The sequence below is a fragment of the Rutilus rutilus genome, assembly GCF_951802725.1.
Source record: "Rutilus rutilus genome assembly, chromosome: 14".
Lineage (NCBI taxonomy): Eukaryota > Metazoa > Chordata > Actinopteri > Cypriniformes > Leuciscidae > Rutilus > Rutilus rutilus.
In genome coordinates this window covers 1,477,501-1,494,334 of record NC_140219.1, presented here as the reverse complement: position 1 = coordinate 1,494,334, position 16,834 = coordinate 1,477,501, and the positions used below count along the sequence as shown (strand labels likewise).

Here is a 16,834-nt window from a genome sequence, read left to right as displayed (position 1 = left end):
TTTCTGTTCCTGTCACCATTGCCCTGAACAGGAGCCTATTCAAGTCCAAGCCTGATTTCATTGTTCAGTACTTTTTGTTAATTGTTTACCATATAAATAATTTAAACGCCATTTTAACTCAATTTTGTTCAAAGTATTGTGAGATTAGTGTATCATGAGATGGTGTATCAAGCCGAATTGTCACATTTGTATTGTTGCACAACTAATTCTTAACATACAATTTGATTTATTATTATTTTGTCATTATTTTAAAAAAGTACTTTTAAGTAATTTAATAAAAATGCACAAATAAATGTGATATTCAAAGTCGCAAAACTAACGAATTAATCATAAAAAAAAAAAAATATATATATATATATATATATATATATATATATATATATATATATTTGGATAGAATTGGATAGTGATTTCCGTAATCAGATCGTGAGGTGCCTAAAGATTCAGGTGCCGAAGCAACATTGAAATTCCAATTATTTATATATATATGCAGTATAGTATTATTGTATTGATTGTATAAAGTATTAATAATAAATAATAAGAAGAATCTGTCACAGAACCACCTTTTCTTCTGTGGAAACCAGGATCCGGTGCCCGATCTGCCAGCGCAGGGCTTCCCTCGACCTCCCGCCGTGTACATGTGTTCGGTAGGATGATGAAAACATAAAGATAGAGGTGCTATAAAACACTTTTAGAAGACAAAACGAGGCTAAATCTTGAATATGTTGTGAACTCTTGAAATGACTCCAGTATTTACTAGATAGACAGTCATTTGTTATCCGTATTCTAAACCCTGTGAACTCTTAAACTGGTGGCAGTTTTCCAAACCCAACAACCTACTTAAATAGACGAGTTAGTTACATGCAGGCCCGCTGGCCAAATAATGTATTTGGGTCATCTATTCCACTGCCCCACTTTTAGTCCCCATACAAGGCCCCTTCCTCTTCCAGCCTTTCTATTTCCTTCATCTGGAGTCGCACGAGCTCAAGGCTTGGAGACGGCTGTGTGTTTATAATGGCAGGGTGAAGGTCTGGGTCAGTTAGTCCACTAATGACAAGAACAAACCTCAGCCGGGCCGGGGCTCAGAGCGGGAACATGGGTTGTAACCTGCATGCTTTTGACTAGCCCGGTTATTGTGAAAGGTAAACTGGATCTAAATGTTATTTAATAACTGGATATTGAAAGCCAATGGTATGAAGAAGAAGAAGAAGAAGAAAGGATGGCATGGAAGGCGGGATGAATGTCCACAGGTGTGCCTCTGTTGTCATTCAGGCTCCGGTTTAAATTTCACACAGGTTTTATTTGGGAAACCTCAGCTGTTGACGGCCGCCTCGGGCCTTAAGCACCAAAGACAAAGAAAATAACTCCTGAGCCCTTTCAGAAAGATGGACGTTATATAATCTCATTCAAAGGGGTTTTGTGAACTTTTCAAACACTAAGGGACTGGCCAGGAAAGATGTAATCTGTATTCAGTTTTTTTGTGTGTGTGTGTTGCTGGTTTGTCTGAAACACTTTTCTGGGGCTTGACTTGAAGTATATTGTATTTACTTGTTGTAAACACACTCCTTTCAGAGAGGAGGAAGGCCTGTTTTATCCTCTTTCCCATAGAAAATAGACTCGTATAGATTGCATGAGTGAGCGACCAATCAAATTACATGGAAAGAAATGTTTAGCTGCTCTCCCACCAGTAGGGCTAAGACATATGTGAATGACCTTAGAGGAGTTCATGTTTTTTCCTTTTCCTTTGACCTCTTGAGTCCATGGGAACTGTAAATAAAAACTTTGCATACAATTCTTGATCTGCCCTTCGGGCCCTTGTTAAACAGGCATGCCGACCCAGATAAAACTATGGAATTTGCACTTATCTGAAGCAGAATGCCTAAGCTGTTGACATCTGTTGGCATAAGAGCTTATTTGTAAAACTCTTAAGTTCTGCCTTGTTTTATTCTGCAAAATCTCTTTACAGTTTACGTGGAGCTCTTGTTGCGGGCCTCAAACTGTGTGAAGTTGCAGATGTGACCTAGTTCTGCCACAGGAATCATTACACTTTTTGTTTTATTTTCTAGAGAAAACAAAGCAAATTCCACTCATCTTTTCTGCAGGAAAAGTGCCTTTATCTGTCACTTCTGGCCTTTAGGTTTGTATATTTTGCAAGATGATGAATGTGTGTGTGTGTGTAAAAGAAAGTTTGCATTCCTCTTGTGGTATCTGCAAGATGTTTTCCATTTAAAAAATGCATTTTGTTTTATATTTAGTATTGGCCTGATGAAGCTATTTGACATATATTCCACAAGGCAAAATAATAGTTGAATTGAGATGATCATCTTATTTTTTTTTATTTATTTTTTTTATGGTTTGTATGTTTTGTCATAGTTGTGATCCGCTGCTTTGTCCTGACTAGTGAAGCTTCCCACTATTCTTAAAAAAAAAATCCTCATGCATGTTCCTTTGGTTTTCTACATATTTGAGCATTTCACATTAAGGACAAAAGAGGGACACAATTTTTTTTTTTTTTTTTTTACAATTGGTGCAAACATTTATTGATGCTCAAGAAGACACGCTAGGAACCAAGCGAATGGAAATAATTGTAAACAGGATGATTAATTTAAAATTTGTATTGTCTTGTGGGAACTATACATATAGGTATCTTAGCTTCTGAAGGTCTTTTATCGTGTTTATTTGTATTTATACCATGGTCTGGGTGAATACTCGATTCTGATTGGCTGCAGGGTGTCCATTAAAAAGTGATAGAGGACACCTAGTAAAGGAGTTCTGGTGAAATTGACTGTTTACCGTTCGAAATTAATAAATAAATGCGCTGGCTACATCTGCTGTGAGTAACCATAGCAACAGGCAGTCAAAGTATCTATACGGACTATAAATCGAGCGGACTATAAATATCTCCGGTTGCTAAATAAACCGTCAGGCGTAACCAGGGAAACCAAGTTATTGTTTGTAAAAACTTAAGATTTCGATTGTAAAACTAATTAAAATATAAACTAATGTTTTAAAAATGTGTTATTTGGCAAGTGACCATGGTATAAGCGGGTTAATGCCCTTCGAGGTGTCCATTGTCAGGTATTAATGGACTTCGGCGGAGGCAACCTTTTGGTTCACGCCTCGCCGTCATCCATTAATACCTGACAATGGACACTTCGAAGGGCATTAACCCTTACATATTCTGCAACATAGGAGCCAAAAGGGGTATTCAAACTCAAACTCTATTTTTTAACATATAGCTTTTAAGGTTTCAAGGATTTTATTGTCATTCCAAAAACATGGTACATGATCTGGAACGAAATTACTACTGAGGTCCGGTTAAAACCATCTCAAGTAAATAACAGATCAGCAACTCGTAAATAAATAAATACAAATACACAATCGTACCCCGAGGTCAGTTGACCTCACCAGATCAAAAATGAAAAGTCAGTGTTGTCTGCTCAAAGTTGTGACCCAGTTTTCTAAAATTCTGCTATTACTTTATCCACAATGTATGTCAAGTTCTCAGGCTGATACTCAAACCAATCTACAGCTATCGGCTCACTGAGTCATTTATGTGTAAACCTCACCGTGATCAAATGTGACAACTAGCAATGTGCAGACTTCAAGCCAAACTAATCGCCCTTTGTATCTGTCCTCTCTGTAGGATTCCGAAAGATCAGCCTAGATGACCTACGAAAGGCCTACATCGTAAAAGATGTGCAGCAATACATCCTCCACCGGCTAGACCAGGAGGAGGCGCTACGCCAGCACCTCACGAAGGAGACCGCGGAGATGCTCAACCAGCTCCACATCAAGAGCAGCGGCTGCTTCTTGTACCTTGAGCGCGTTCTTGACGGCGTGGTTGAGAACTTCATCATGCTGCGGGAAATTCGAGACATCCCGGGAACACTGAATGGACTTTACCTTTGGCTCTGCCAGAGACTGTTTGTCAGAAAGCAGTTTGCTAAAGTCCAGGCTATCTTGAACGTTATTCTGGCTGCTTGCAGGCCGCTGACTGTCAGGGAGCTCTATCATGCAGTTTGGACTAAAAACATGAGTTTGACGATGGAGGACTTTCAGAAGAAGATGGACATTCTCTCCAAGCTGCTTATTAATGGACTTGGAAGTACTAAGATCTTGTTTCACTACAGCTTTGCCGAATGGCTCCTGGATGTTAAGCACTGCACACAAAAATACCTTTGCAATGCAGCCGAAGGACACAGAATGATGGCAATGAGTTACACGTGCAGAGCAAAGCAGCTTAAACCTCTTGAGGTGCAGGAGTTTGCCTACCACCTGATCAACTCTAACCTGCAGATCGAGCCCTTTAATCTCGCCCTTTGGATGGTGTGGAATGGCACCCCTGCTAAAGACTCCCTGTCCACTTCCATCCCTAAAGAACAGGAGGTGCTTCAACTACTTGTCAAAGCTGGGGCTCACGTTAGCAACGAAGATGACCATGCTTCATGCATTGTGCAACAGGCCTTGGAACGTGAGGACTCTATTCGAACTCTACTAGACAACGGCGCTTCTGTTAATCAGACCGACTCCAACGGGAGAACTCTTTTAGCCAATGCCGCATACAGCGGGAATCTGGATGTTGTGAACCTTCTTATCTCTAGAAGAGCCAACATGGAGTTGGCAGACAACCATGGACAGACTGCACTTACTCTGTCTGCTAGACAGGGCCACACCAAGGTGGTCAACTGTCTCATCGGGTGTGACGCTAACATTAATCACACGGATCATGATGGCTGGACCGCTCTTAGGTCTGCAGCTTGGGGAGGGCACTCAGAAGTTGTGTCTGCTCTCCTGTATGCAGGAGCTAAAGTGGACTGCGCAGACGCGGACAGCAGAACTGCCCTGAGAGCTGCCGCTTGGGGAGGTCATGAAGATATAGTCCTCAACCTTCTTCAGCATGGAGCCGAAGTCAACAAGGCGGATAATGAAGGACGAACAGCGCTGATCGCTGCCGCATACATGGGCCACAGAGAAATTGTTGAGCATTTGTTGGATCATGGGGCTGAGGTAAACCACGAGGATGTTGATGGAAGGACTGCGCTCTCGGTCGCGGCTCTTTGCGTGCCGGCAAGTAAGGGCCACGGCGCGGTGGTGAGCCTCCTGATCGACCGGGGAGCCGAGGTGGATCACTGCGATAAAGACTGCATGACTCCACTTCTAGTGGCTGCCTACGAAGGCCATGTGGATGTGGTTGATCTGCTTCTAGAAGGAGGAGCGGATGTCGATCATACGGATAACAACGGGAGAACACCTTTGCTTGCTGCGGCGTCTATGGGACACGCTTCTGTTGTCAATACTCTGCTTTTTTGGGGTGCCGCAGTGGACAGTATCGACAGCGAAGGCAGGACTGTGCTTAGCATAGCATCTGCACAGGGGAACGTAGAGGTTGTTCGAACTCTGCTGGACAGAGGACTGGATGAAAACCACAGAGACGACGCAGGCTGGACGCCATTACACATGGCTTCTTTTGAGGGACACAGACAAGTGTGTGATGCTCTCATTGAACAAGGTGCCCGCTGCATAGAGATTGACAACGATGGACGTATCCCTTTGATTCTGTCTTCTCAAGAGGGTCATTACGATTGTGTACATATCTTGGTGGAGAACAAGTCATGTATCGACCAGAGAGGGTATGATGGGAGAAATGCTCTCCGAGTTGCAGCACTAGAGGGACATAGAGACATCGTGGAGTTGCTGCTGAGCCACGGGGCAGATATCGACTTTAAGGATGCAGACGGTCGCCCAACTCTTTACATCCTTGCACTTGAGAATCAGCTGGCAATGGCGGAGTACTTCCTCGAAAATGGCGCCAATGTTGAGGCCAGCGATATGGAAGGGAGAACGGCTTTGCATGTGTCGTGTTGGCAAGGCCACGTAGAGATGGTGAGGTTGCTAATCAATTACCACGCAGATGTGAACTCATGTGATAACGAGAAACGATCTGCTCTCCAGTCGGCAGCTTGGCAGGGTCACATAAAGATCGTTCAGATCTTGATTGAAAACGGCACTGTTGTAGACCACACATGCAACCAGGGTGCGACAGCTCTGGGAATCGCCGCTCAGGAGGGGCACATTGACGCGGTTCAGATTCTTCTAGAACATGGTGCGGATCCTAATCACGCTGATCAATTTGGACGCACAGCCATGAGAGTGGCAGCCAAAGGTGGTCACAGCTCCATAATCAAACTCTTGGAGAAATATGGTGCCTCAAGTCTCAATGGATGTAACCCATCTCCGGTCCACACTATGGAGCAACAAATCCCAGTTTCAGTTGCAGGGAAAGTCCAGTCCCTCACTATAAAGTCCAGCAGCTCTGGAAGCACGGGAGCTGGTGATGTTCATGCCGGGCGAGGACAATCCAACGGACCTGTTCATGCTTTCAGCTCACCGTCAGAGTCTCCAGACTCAACAGTGGACCGGCAGAAGTCCTCCCTCTCCAATAACTCTCTCAAAAGTTCAAAGAACTCTTCGCTGAGGACCACCTCGTCCACTGCGACAGCCCAAACTGTCCCCATTGACAGCGTCCATGCCCTTTCTTTCATCGAGCAGATCCAGCAGCATTCGCTGCCTCGCAGTCGTAGTCGACAATCCATCGTTTCTCCCTCCTCAACCACGAGATCCGTCGGCACTCAACCTGGCTCTCCAACCAGCGAGTTTGACTGGAGCCAGGTGAAGCCAGGCCTCAAGTCCACCAAAGCATCCAAGAACGGCCAAAACTGCTCGAACAAGGGAACATCGAGTGAAAAGAAGAAAAGCAAGAATAGTTCTTATTCACAAGGTCAGGTTCTTGAGTATGAGCTGACTCAGTTTGATAAAAGCCTTGTGCTGAATAAGCCAGTGTCCAGCATTGCAGTTAAAGATCCTCAGTGCAAGATTATAGTGGGCCGATCCAACGCCGTAGATTCTGTCCAATCGCAGGAGCAGTTTTACATTCAGGCCCAGAGCTGTGCAGAGAAGAAGAGGAACGGCATTATGACCAACCCCAAATACCACCTGCAGGGAAACCAGGTTTTTCTCGGGAGAGTTTCAGTCCCCAGAACCGTTCCCAGCAGGGGCCACCAGGACCTACTGGACAATTACCCAATAGGGGAGACGGAATTAAGCCTGAAACAAGCCTTACAGCTCCAGATTGAAGGATCGGACCCTGGGATAAACTGCAAAAAAGAGACGCCGTTATAAATGGTGAGTGCATGACGTTTATAAATTGAGTTTTTGCATGTCAATTGGCCATTTTTGTATCTTAAAGCACATTTGTAACTTGCATTCACAGTATTATTAAATTGTCATGCAGATTTACAGTGTGTTTTTACATAAAGCTGTAATTCTGTAGTTTTTATAGCATTGTGATGTTTATAAATGATGTAGAGTGTAAAGCTTTTCTCTTTTTTAAAAATAAACATCATGTGGCCTCTAAGATAACCACAGTAAAATCATTCATTTATGCATGTTAGTGGTTCTCAAACTATGGTTTGTGTACGGCAAGTCAAATCACCTTTATTTATGTAACACTGTGCAATACAGATTGTTTCAAAGCAGCTTTACAGTAATGAACAGGAAAATAATGATCAGTGATGCTGAAGTCGGTTCAGTGTTGATTCGGTTCAGTTGAACTTGAGCTCAATTCAGTTCTCATCCAATAATGTCAGTGCAGTCAAATCAATAATATTGCTGAATGTTATTGAATATGTATTATAAATAAACCCGGTCTATGCTGCTAAAAATTCGTACTTGGGTGGTACTTAGGCACTTTGATTTGATCGAAGGTGGTACTTAGGTGGTACTTGGCCTGAAAAGTTTGAGAACCACTCATATATTTATTGACAATAACTTCTCAAATACTGACCTGGGTAGTTTTGATGCTTTTTCAGATGTCTTAATCGTTATTCGTCATTCAGAAAGAGACTGTGCCAAAGTGAACGCTTTCATCCGCAAAAGAACTGAGACCATTTCTCGCATTTCTCTGTGGAACATCTCAAGAAGAAAGGAAAATGAAGAGGGGGATTGTGGCCCAGCGGTGATGCGAACTAGTACTCGTGCCTGTTGATGCTCCAGCCTTCTTGTGGTGACCACGATGCACACAGACGCTTTTAATTTAATGCATTAATATTTAATAGGCAGTGGATGCACTTTCTTCCTTTGTTTTCCTTTTTTGAAAAAAATCTAAATTGTATTTCGTTTTTTTTTTACTTTTTTTTATTTTATTTTTTTGCCTTTTAATGCTTTTGTTTGTTTATTTTAACTTTAAAAGAAGAAATGTAAATTTTCTGTTTGTTTTGTCTTGACCTGTACAAGTGCAACTGACAGCAATGTGCCGCCGGAGTACGTTGTTTCCTCTGACAAATATCACAAACGTTCTGTCATATTCACGTCTTGAGTCTCTTAAAGTCTCCATTAGTCATTCGGTGAACTCGTAAAATTATGAAACCAGTCTTAGTTTACTCTTCGCACATATTTATTTTGGAGAAAAAGCCTTTTCCATGTGTGCTGTATTGCTATTATCATGGTGCTATGTTTTGGCGTCGCCTGCTATAATTATTTTGTATTATTTTTTCTCACAGGCCCGAACCACAAACGTCTTATTCCGTCATTTTAACGCTATATTATATTTGTAGCATTATTGATGCCCTTAAGGAAGAGTAACTCTGGCTTTACCATGCTTCATTATTTAGTCCCTGTGGGACCTGTCTTTGTTTGTTTGTTTGTTTTCCTCTATTTACATGCATATTTAAACAACTGACGTGTATCGTTAACTACAGAGTTTGGTGCTAAATGCAGAGTTCTCAGCGACTGAAGAAAATGCAACGAGGGTAGTTTCGTGTGTGTGCAGGCGATGTCAGGGACTTCTGATTACAAGGTCAGTGAAAGGTCATTGTGCTTTTTACTCATGCCAAGCAGCAAACCACAGTAATATTGCAATTTCAGGATAGGGTTTTTGAAATGTATACTCCTCAAGCCAAAGTTAAAACCCAGAAAGGATAGAAACAAGGTCTCTGTGGGGGAGGGAGGACCGGGCGGGTGTGGACTGGATTTCAGACATCTGTTTGCCATGAGAAAGGCCATATTGGGTGTAACTGCATCAGAAAGCTTGTCCTCTGAAGAATTACAGAAAGGCACTTTACTAAAGCCTGGGACAAGGACACTTTTTAAGATGAAGATGAACCCTGGACAGTATTCAGAGATCTCAAGCCATCTGTTTTCCTCCTTTTGTTCAGCTGTTTCGGTTCTGAGCCTTGGAGTCCGTTTAAAGAGAAGTTTGATTGTAAATAGCTGACCGTGTACATCGAAAATGTTCACATTTTGAAATTTAATTTCCTGTATTATATTGAGCTGAATTTTCTGACATATTAAAGTGCTTAATAAACATATCTGCTTTTCTGCCAAAGCAAATTCATTCTTGATTTGTGGTGTTTTCGAAGTTGATCATGACTTGTTGTTGCTCATGCTGATTGGAAACCACAGGCTTGCATTGCAGGAGGGACTCGAGCACCAGAGCGACGCCCGCAAAACAATGTCAAATCTACTTTAAGGCAAGACACTATAGGCAAAACCATTGTCTTTTCATGCAATTTTGGGCAATTTTGCTTCCAAATCCCACTGTAGTCAAGTCAAGTCACATTTATTTATATACCGCTTTTTACAATACAGATTGTATCAAAGCAGCTTCACATTGATATCATGAACATAATACAACAAAGTTTGTTTCTAGAAGAAAATTGCATCATCGTCCACCCATAATAAGGCATATACATAATATTGTTGAATATTAAATGTCCCCAACTAAGCAAGCCAAAAGCCAAGGCAACAGTGGCAAGGAACCAAAACTCCATCAGTGACAGAATGGAGAAAAAAACCTTGGGAGAACCCAGACTCAGCTGGCTCAGTTCTCCTCTGGCCAATGAATGAACAGTGCATGATTATGATCCAGGCAGCATTACAGGTCAGAGGTCAGATTGGTCATGTTGATGAGGCCTTCACAGGGCTGATGAGGCTGGCACTTCAGGATGCGTCATGGATAGGTCCAGGTGCAGATCCGCCATCTGATCTGGATACGGCCGGGGTCCACCTCACTTCAGGAAACGGAGAGACTGGTTGACACTTCAGGACTGCGTTGTCGTCGCGTCCAGGCGCTGGTCCTTCATCGGATCTGGATACAGCCTGGATCCGGCGGACTGCAGTAAACCTCTGTATAAACAGAGAGACTAAGGCCCCATCCCAATTCTATTTTATACCCCTTCGCCTACCCCTAACCCTTCGCCTACCCCTTACCCTTGCCCCTTGAAACAGAGTGTCAAGGCGTAGGGGTGAAAATATTCCCCTAAGAAATGGGACACCACTACTACACCGTTACACGTCATTATACGTCGTTGCTAGTGCCTACATCACAGGAGATGCGCCAATGTTTATCACAAACTTCCAAGATGCCATCGTCAGCTGTAGTCTTGCGTGAGTTAGTTATTTTTTTGCATTTTTCTTCTGAAGTTCGCAGAAAACAACGGAGATGACGATATCTTCGACGCCTAATGCTGCGTTCACACCAAACGCGAATAGAGCGTCTGGCGCGAGTGATTTCAATGTTAAGACGCGTTTACGCGCGTCTGGAGGTCTTGCGGCGCGAATGAGGCGTTTAGCGCGGTGCGGTGGACGCGAATTCGCCTCATTCGCGCGTCCACTTCGCTTCAAACTTTTGATTTTTACACGCGTCATATTGTTAACGAACTTTAGCGGTTTTTTTTTTTTTTTTGCAATCGTTTATTTGAATAACATGACCGTAAATATGAACACAAGATTGAATGTGACATAAAGAAAATGATTATTGGCAGTCATGTTGCCTCTGTAGCCGGTGTATGCAGGTACGTTTCTCATACCCCTTCGTTTGAAGTGTGGTCCCGAAAAATCTTCGTTTCAAGGGCTATCTGGCCCTTCACCATACCCCTACCCCTACCCCTACCCCTAGCCCTCCAACCAAAAGAGAATCGAGAAAACGCGCAAAACGGAGGGGTAGGGCCAAGGGGTGAATTGGGATTGAGCCTAATATTAGCGTAGACGCCATTCTTCTTATGATGTAACGAGTACATCAGGATTTATGGGAAGTGTTCCCGGTTCCGGCTGGCCTAATCTATGCAGTCTAATATGGAATTGAAGAAGTCTATAATGTGTTATGTGAATGCTAGGTCAAAGAGATGTGTTTTTAGTCTAGCTTTGAACTGACAGAGTGTGTCTGCTTCTCGGACAATGGTAGGAAGACTGTTCCAGAGTTTTGGTGCTAAATAGGAGAAGGATCTACCGCCAGCAGTCGATGTTGATATTCTAGGTATTATCAACTGGCCGGAATTTTGAGATCGCAATAGACGTGACGGACTATAATGCGTTAAGAGCTCGCTCAAGTACTGCGGGGCTAAACCATTTAGTGCTTTGTAAGTAATCAGCAATATTTAACAATTTATACGATGTTTAATAGGGAGCCAGTGCAGTGTTGACAATCATTTAGTCAATCATTTTATCCCTTAAAACTCATCTTTGATCACTAAAATTAAAATCTTTATTTCTTAAAATATATTGAATGTAACTCGACACCCTTGCCTCATTTAGTATGCGCGGTTCTATGAATATGCAAATGAGCCCCGCCTCCACTCACTCGCTCAGCTCAGAGATCCACTGGTTGACGATCACACGTTGATCTGATTGGTTACAAGGTAGTTTGTGACGTCAGAAACACCAGCGATTTCAAAGCGTGTGTTTGAGACTGTCTTTGGTTCACTGCAGTTTTAAGGAGGAAATACTCAGCAATGGTGTCGACTTATGAACTTACACATGCTTTGTCTTAAAGCACATTAAAAACACCACACAGACACATAAACAACATTAAAAGCTGGATTTTCACCACAGGTGGACTTTAAGTTTATTTCTATTTGCGTATTACTGTGCATTTCTTTAAAATCAGTATATTTTATACTGACTTCTTTCTCCACTTCAGCTATAAAAAAAACTATAAAAACGATGAAAAATGTGTTTATTTCTGTCTCTTGACAGCAATTTCCAATTCATGCAGTGATAAAAGCAGATATCTAATGTGTCAACAACATCAAACAGGAATTTTCAACCTGGCTTTATTATCCAATGTTCAGATATACGTCTGGGAATGTAAATAAGTGCATATTTAATTAGTTAATGCATATTTAAAACATTTCAGAAAATTGTCTCAGTGTGATGTTGATTAGATCATTTTTATCCTAATGATTCCCCTGTAGTGTCTTGCCCTAAGATGGTTGGTAAGTATGTTATCTTCAGTGTTGTGCAGTGTGTGGATGTGGGCTCAGTGCCCTCGCTCTACGCAACACCTGTGGACACCGCCACAAACATGTTGTTTTCACCCCATATCACAAGACTGCATCTCTCACAGAAAGGAGCCAGCGATATCTCAATCTCCAACAGCTTTCACACATGAAGTATATATCTTGTGTTTTCAGAGTTCCCGATGATAAGACGAGATTTTCAGGGGAAAAGATTGTGTGCCCACAGGTCTTCATAATGTGGGTGAAGGATGACGAGAACACATGAAGAATGTGAACACTGACTGTTGCTGGAGATTCGTATCTGAATATGTGTAAGTACACTTAAAAACAAAGGGTCTTTATTGGCTCCATTTAACATCCAAAGTAATCCAAATAAAGGTTCTTTATTAAAGTGTTTTTTTAAGAAACGTTGCTTGAAAGGTCCAAAAAATGGTTCTTCTATCTATGGCATCCCCTTTGAAACCTTAAGGGTGTACCGTATTTGTGTGTGAAGGGAGATTGTTTCAAACAGATATTGCTCAATCTCTAAGCTATTCGTCCACACAGTGCAGAAGAATGGGACTGTGGCTCTCTGTAAAAGTGCTTGGCTGTAAATAGCCGTGTGTAGGCTGAGTATCTCTGACGTCTCTCTGCTGCTTGTGTTCAGTTCAGCCGGACCAGGTCTGACATCCGGAGGGAAGCGGAGACGGGTAGCGGTCGTGCCGAGACTCGTCAGGGTAAGACTCTCAGTGAGTGATCTGTCTCTCTCAAAGCCTTCAGGGGATTTCTGCTGTGACAAAATGTGAAATGTGAGTTTGACAGTAATAAAACGCCAGATATATGGGTAACACTTTATTTTACAGTGATCCTTGTTACATATGTTACATGTACTTACCATAGTAATACCAGTAAATTATCCATAACTACATGCTAACTAACCCTCAACCCTACCCTAACCCTATAGAGCTGGTAAGTCCCGCCCCCTTCGCTAACCCTGCTGGACCTCTAGGTTGAAAAATCGTCAATGCAAGTGAATGGGAGAAAATAATTATTTTCTGGTCCCGTTTGAATTGTGCCATGAATGTGAACATATGTTGTCTGTGAATTTTTTATATAATCTTTCGTGTGGAGAATGCTACAGTTTAGCGGGTAGAAGTTTGATACGGTTAGACTTTGTGTGAGAGACTACAACTCTCCGCTGCTTTTGACGCGTTTGAAACGTCACCACCATTCGCACACGGACACTAGCTCACGGATCCCGCTAAACATGACTGTGTCTTTGGTGCACTTCACCGCCTTCTTTCAGGGAGAGGACAAAATCGTTGAGGTTGGCGAAAACCACGGGTAAGTCAACTTTATGGGGTGACGTCACATAGTAGTCTTTCTCGTTATGTCTTTTCCACAACTGCTAGCCGAAGAATCATACCATATACTGTCAAACTCGTAACATGAAAGATTATATAAAAAATTCACAGACAACATATGTTCACATTCATGGCACAATTCAAACGGGACCAGAAAATAATTATTTTCTCCCATTCACTTGCATTGACGATTTTTCAACCTAGAGGTCCAGCGGGGTTAGCGAAGGGGGCGGGACTTACCAGCTCTATAGTAATATTACTCAGTACTTAAATATATATTTACACTGTAACAATGACACCTGAAAATAAAGTGTAACCGAAATATGCCAGTGACATTTTAGGTTTTACAGAAATGAACTGAAAATTACCAACAAATAATTTAATCATGTTAATAAACCAGATTACTCAAATATATTACATCTTATGTTAATTAGTTTATTGCACAATTTTAGTGTTGTGCGTTTTGTATTCTTGTGTATGACACTGTGCACCTTCTATATATATATATATATATATATATATATATATATATTTATAATATTTACATCAGCTTGTGGAAAAGCTACTTGTGATGAATCTTGTCTTTCTCTTTACCTCCTGTTTTTAATATATATTCAATATATTATGTTTTATATTTATATTTTATAATTTTTTTGTAAATTTAAGTTAAATCTGTAAAACTTAAAATGCCACCTCCATATTTTTTGCAGTAAAAATCTGGCAGCAACAGTTGATTTAAAAAAAAAATTATACTTTTTTTTTTTTTTTACTGTAAATCACACGGACGATTATGGGAATGTTAATTTAATTTAAAAAAAAATTTTTTTTTTTTTTTTTTTGGCTGTAAATTATAAGATGACTTCCACTTCCAAAAACTTTACATTTAACATTATTTTACTGTAAAAATGACAAAAACAGATGAAGCTAAAACAATACCTGATGACGGTTGCACGACGAAACATTAAAATAAGATTGGTAAGCTGTAGCCGTGTGCGGGATTCATCTACTTCAGTTCGATTATTTGCTTTCTCTGTTCCTGCGCACCTGCTTTTAGGATTTATAAAGAGTTCATGATCAGATGCTGTTTTCTTAACCGCCGGTTTCTCACTGCTGTAATTATTACTGTGTGTTAATTTTGTTATTGAGAAGAAAATGCGCAACACATATGTACATATTGATGTAATCGTGGCTCTCGTGAGTGTGTGCAGTATATCAAGGCCTTCATGTCATTACGAACCTGTTTGACGCTTTTCTTCTTGTAAACTAAGATATTTGAAGAACATATGGAGTCAAACAACTTTGGACCCCATTTACTTTCATTATAAGCAAAAAGCAGACATTTCTGAATGCTGAATGTTGATTTTTGTCCCTTTAAACGCCTTGTTTCGCTCGACTCAGACCCTTATAAAGCATATAAAGCCCTTATAACTCTACGGATCTGACAGAGCTAAAGGAGTGATGTGGATGAGCAGCAGCAAACGCTGAATTACTCTAGTTTTCCTCAGTCTTTCCGTCATTCGTCTTGCGGTGAGGGCCGTAATTACACCGAGCTGCACGTGGCAGCGCAGACCTCAGGCTTTTTACCCGAGTCATGTCTAAAGTTTTCCTGTTATGCTGATCCGACAGATTTATATTTATAGGCTATACGTGACGCTGAGCCGCGCAACAGGCCGCAGAAACACACTCATTCAGCTTTACTGACTCTCTCTGACGGGTTCTGGTCACTGAACTAAAGCTGAAATAAAATATCAGTATTAGATGGAAAAACGTGACAAAAATTAGAAATGTTACTATGGCAACTACTGAAATAAGCTCACGTTGAAGCACTTCAATTATGAACTGCAAATAAATACAAACCGAAACTGAAATAACAAATAAATTAAGCCTAAATGGTAATATTTAAAAAGAACAAAAACTAATACAAATGACAAAGGCACAAATTTCTTAAAACTTTAGCTAACATGAAAACTGTTCAAATATAACATGAAAAAATATATTAAAATAAAAGCAAATTCAAAATAAATACTGAAATGCTATATAAATAATACTAAAATGATAAAGTTGTAAGTAAAACGGAAATACTGTTTCAGTCTCACTTTAAAAATTACTTGCCGTTTCTTTGGAATTATTTGTGAAATTGACAAGAAAATTCGCAGTGAAAATTTTTCATACACCTTTTTTTTTTTTTGATGATGATTTGGTGAATTTTATTACAGAATATACAAAATATATGAAAGTATATAAAAAATGATAATCATAATAAAATCAGACTTATACATCATTTATTATTTTCAAGTAGTCTTCCATCGTTTATTGGGGTGTTTTGACACTTTGTTTCGGTTGAAACGTGATTTCACCAAATGCTTGTGTTTTACGGCAAAGCAAAACAACAGATTTATTAGACTCATAATATTTAGTAAACAGTCATTAGTGTTAATGATGATATCAGTGTTTCTGAAACTGTGTCTCGTGGACAGATGTGGAGGAGAACCAGTCACACACACACACACACTGATGGGTTTGTGTGTTGAACTCGGTTAATCTCAACAGCTGTGTGTGTGTGTGTGTGTGTTACTGTGGGAGTGTTTTGGATGCTTTGGAGGATTTCTTGGTGTGTGTGTGTTTTCTGTGGGAGTGTTGTGTGTGTTTTCTGTGGGAGTGTTTTGGATGCTTTGGAGGATTTCTTGGTGTGTGTGTGTGTGTGTGTGTATGTGTGTGTTTTTTCTGTGGGAGTGTTTTGGATGCTTTGGAGGATTTCTTGGCGTGTGTGTGTGTGTGAGCATCTGTTCAGAGTTGAGCTGAGGACACGTCTCTACTGTCGGGGAATTACAGTCTACACAAGCAGAACTTAGTCAACACACACACACACACGCAGACACACACACACACACACACACACACACACACACAGTCTGTCAGAAGCCTGAGACACAGAGGTGGGTGTGTTTTAGTTTCCTGGTGCTTTTAAGCATCTCTTGATTGTGCTGGTGAGTGAGGAGGGGGGACTGTTTCTGTGTGTGTGTGTGTGTGTGTGTGTGTGTGTCTGTGTCTGTGTCTGTGTGTGTGTGGATGCTTGTGTGTGAGTGTTTATTTGAGTGTGTGTGTGAGAGAGTGAGAGTGTTTGTTTATTTGAGTGTATGTGTGTGGGTAGGGGTGTGTGTGTGTGTGTGTGTGTGTGTGTGTGTGTGTGTGTGT

General features: G+C 41.1%; 1 protein-coding gene across 1 annotated transcript in view; it reads left to right on the top strand.

Annotated features, from left to right (window-relative positions):
• The window catches only part of ankrd50 (ankyrin repeat domain 50), a 36,604-nt gene extending 27,211 nt beyond the window's left edge, over nt 1–9,393 (top strand). Inside the window, exons 4-5 of the mRNA XM_084431062.1 lie at nt 3,647–7,185; nt 7,872–9,393. Of these exons, the coding sequence (XP_084287188.1) occupies nt 3,647–7,182 (3,536 nt within the window). The 3' untranslated portion in view covers nt 7,183–7,185; nt 7,872–9,393. The remainder of the gene's footprint in view (nt 1–3,646; nt 7,186–7,871) is intronic.
• The last annotated feature ends 7,441 nt before the right edge of the window (nt 9,394–16,834 follow it).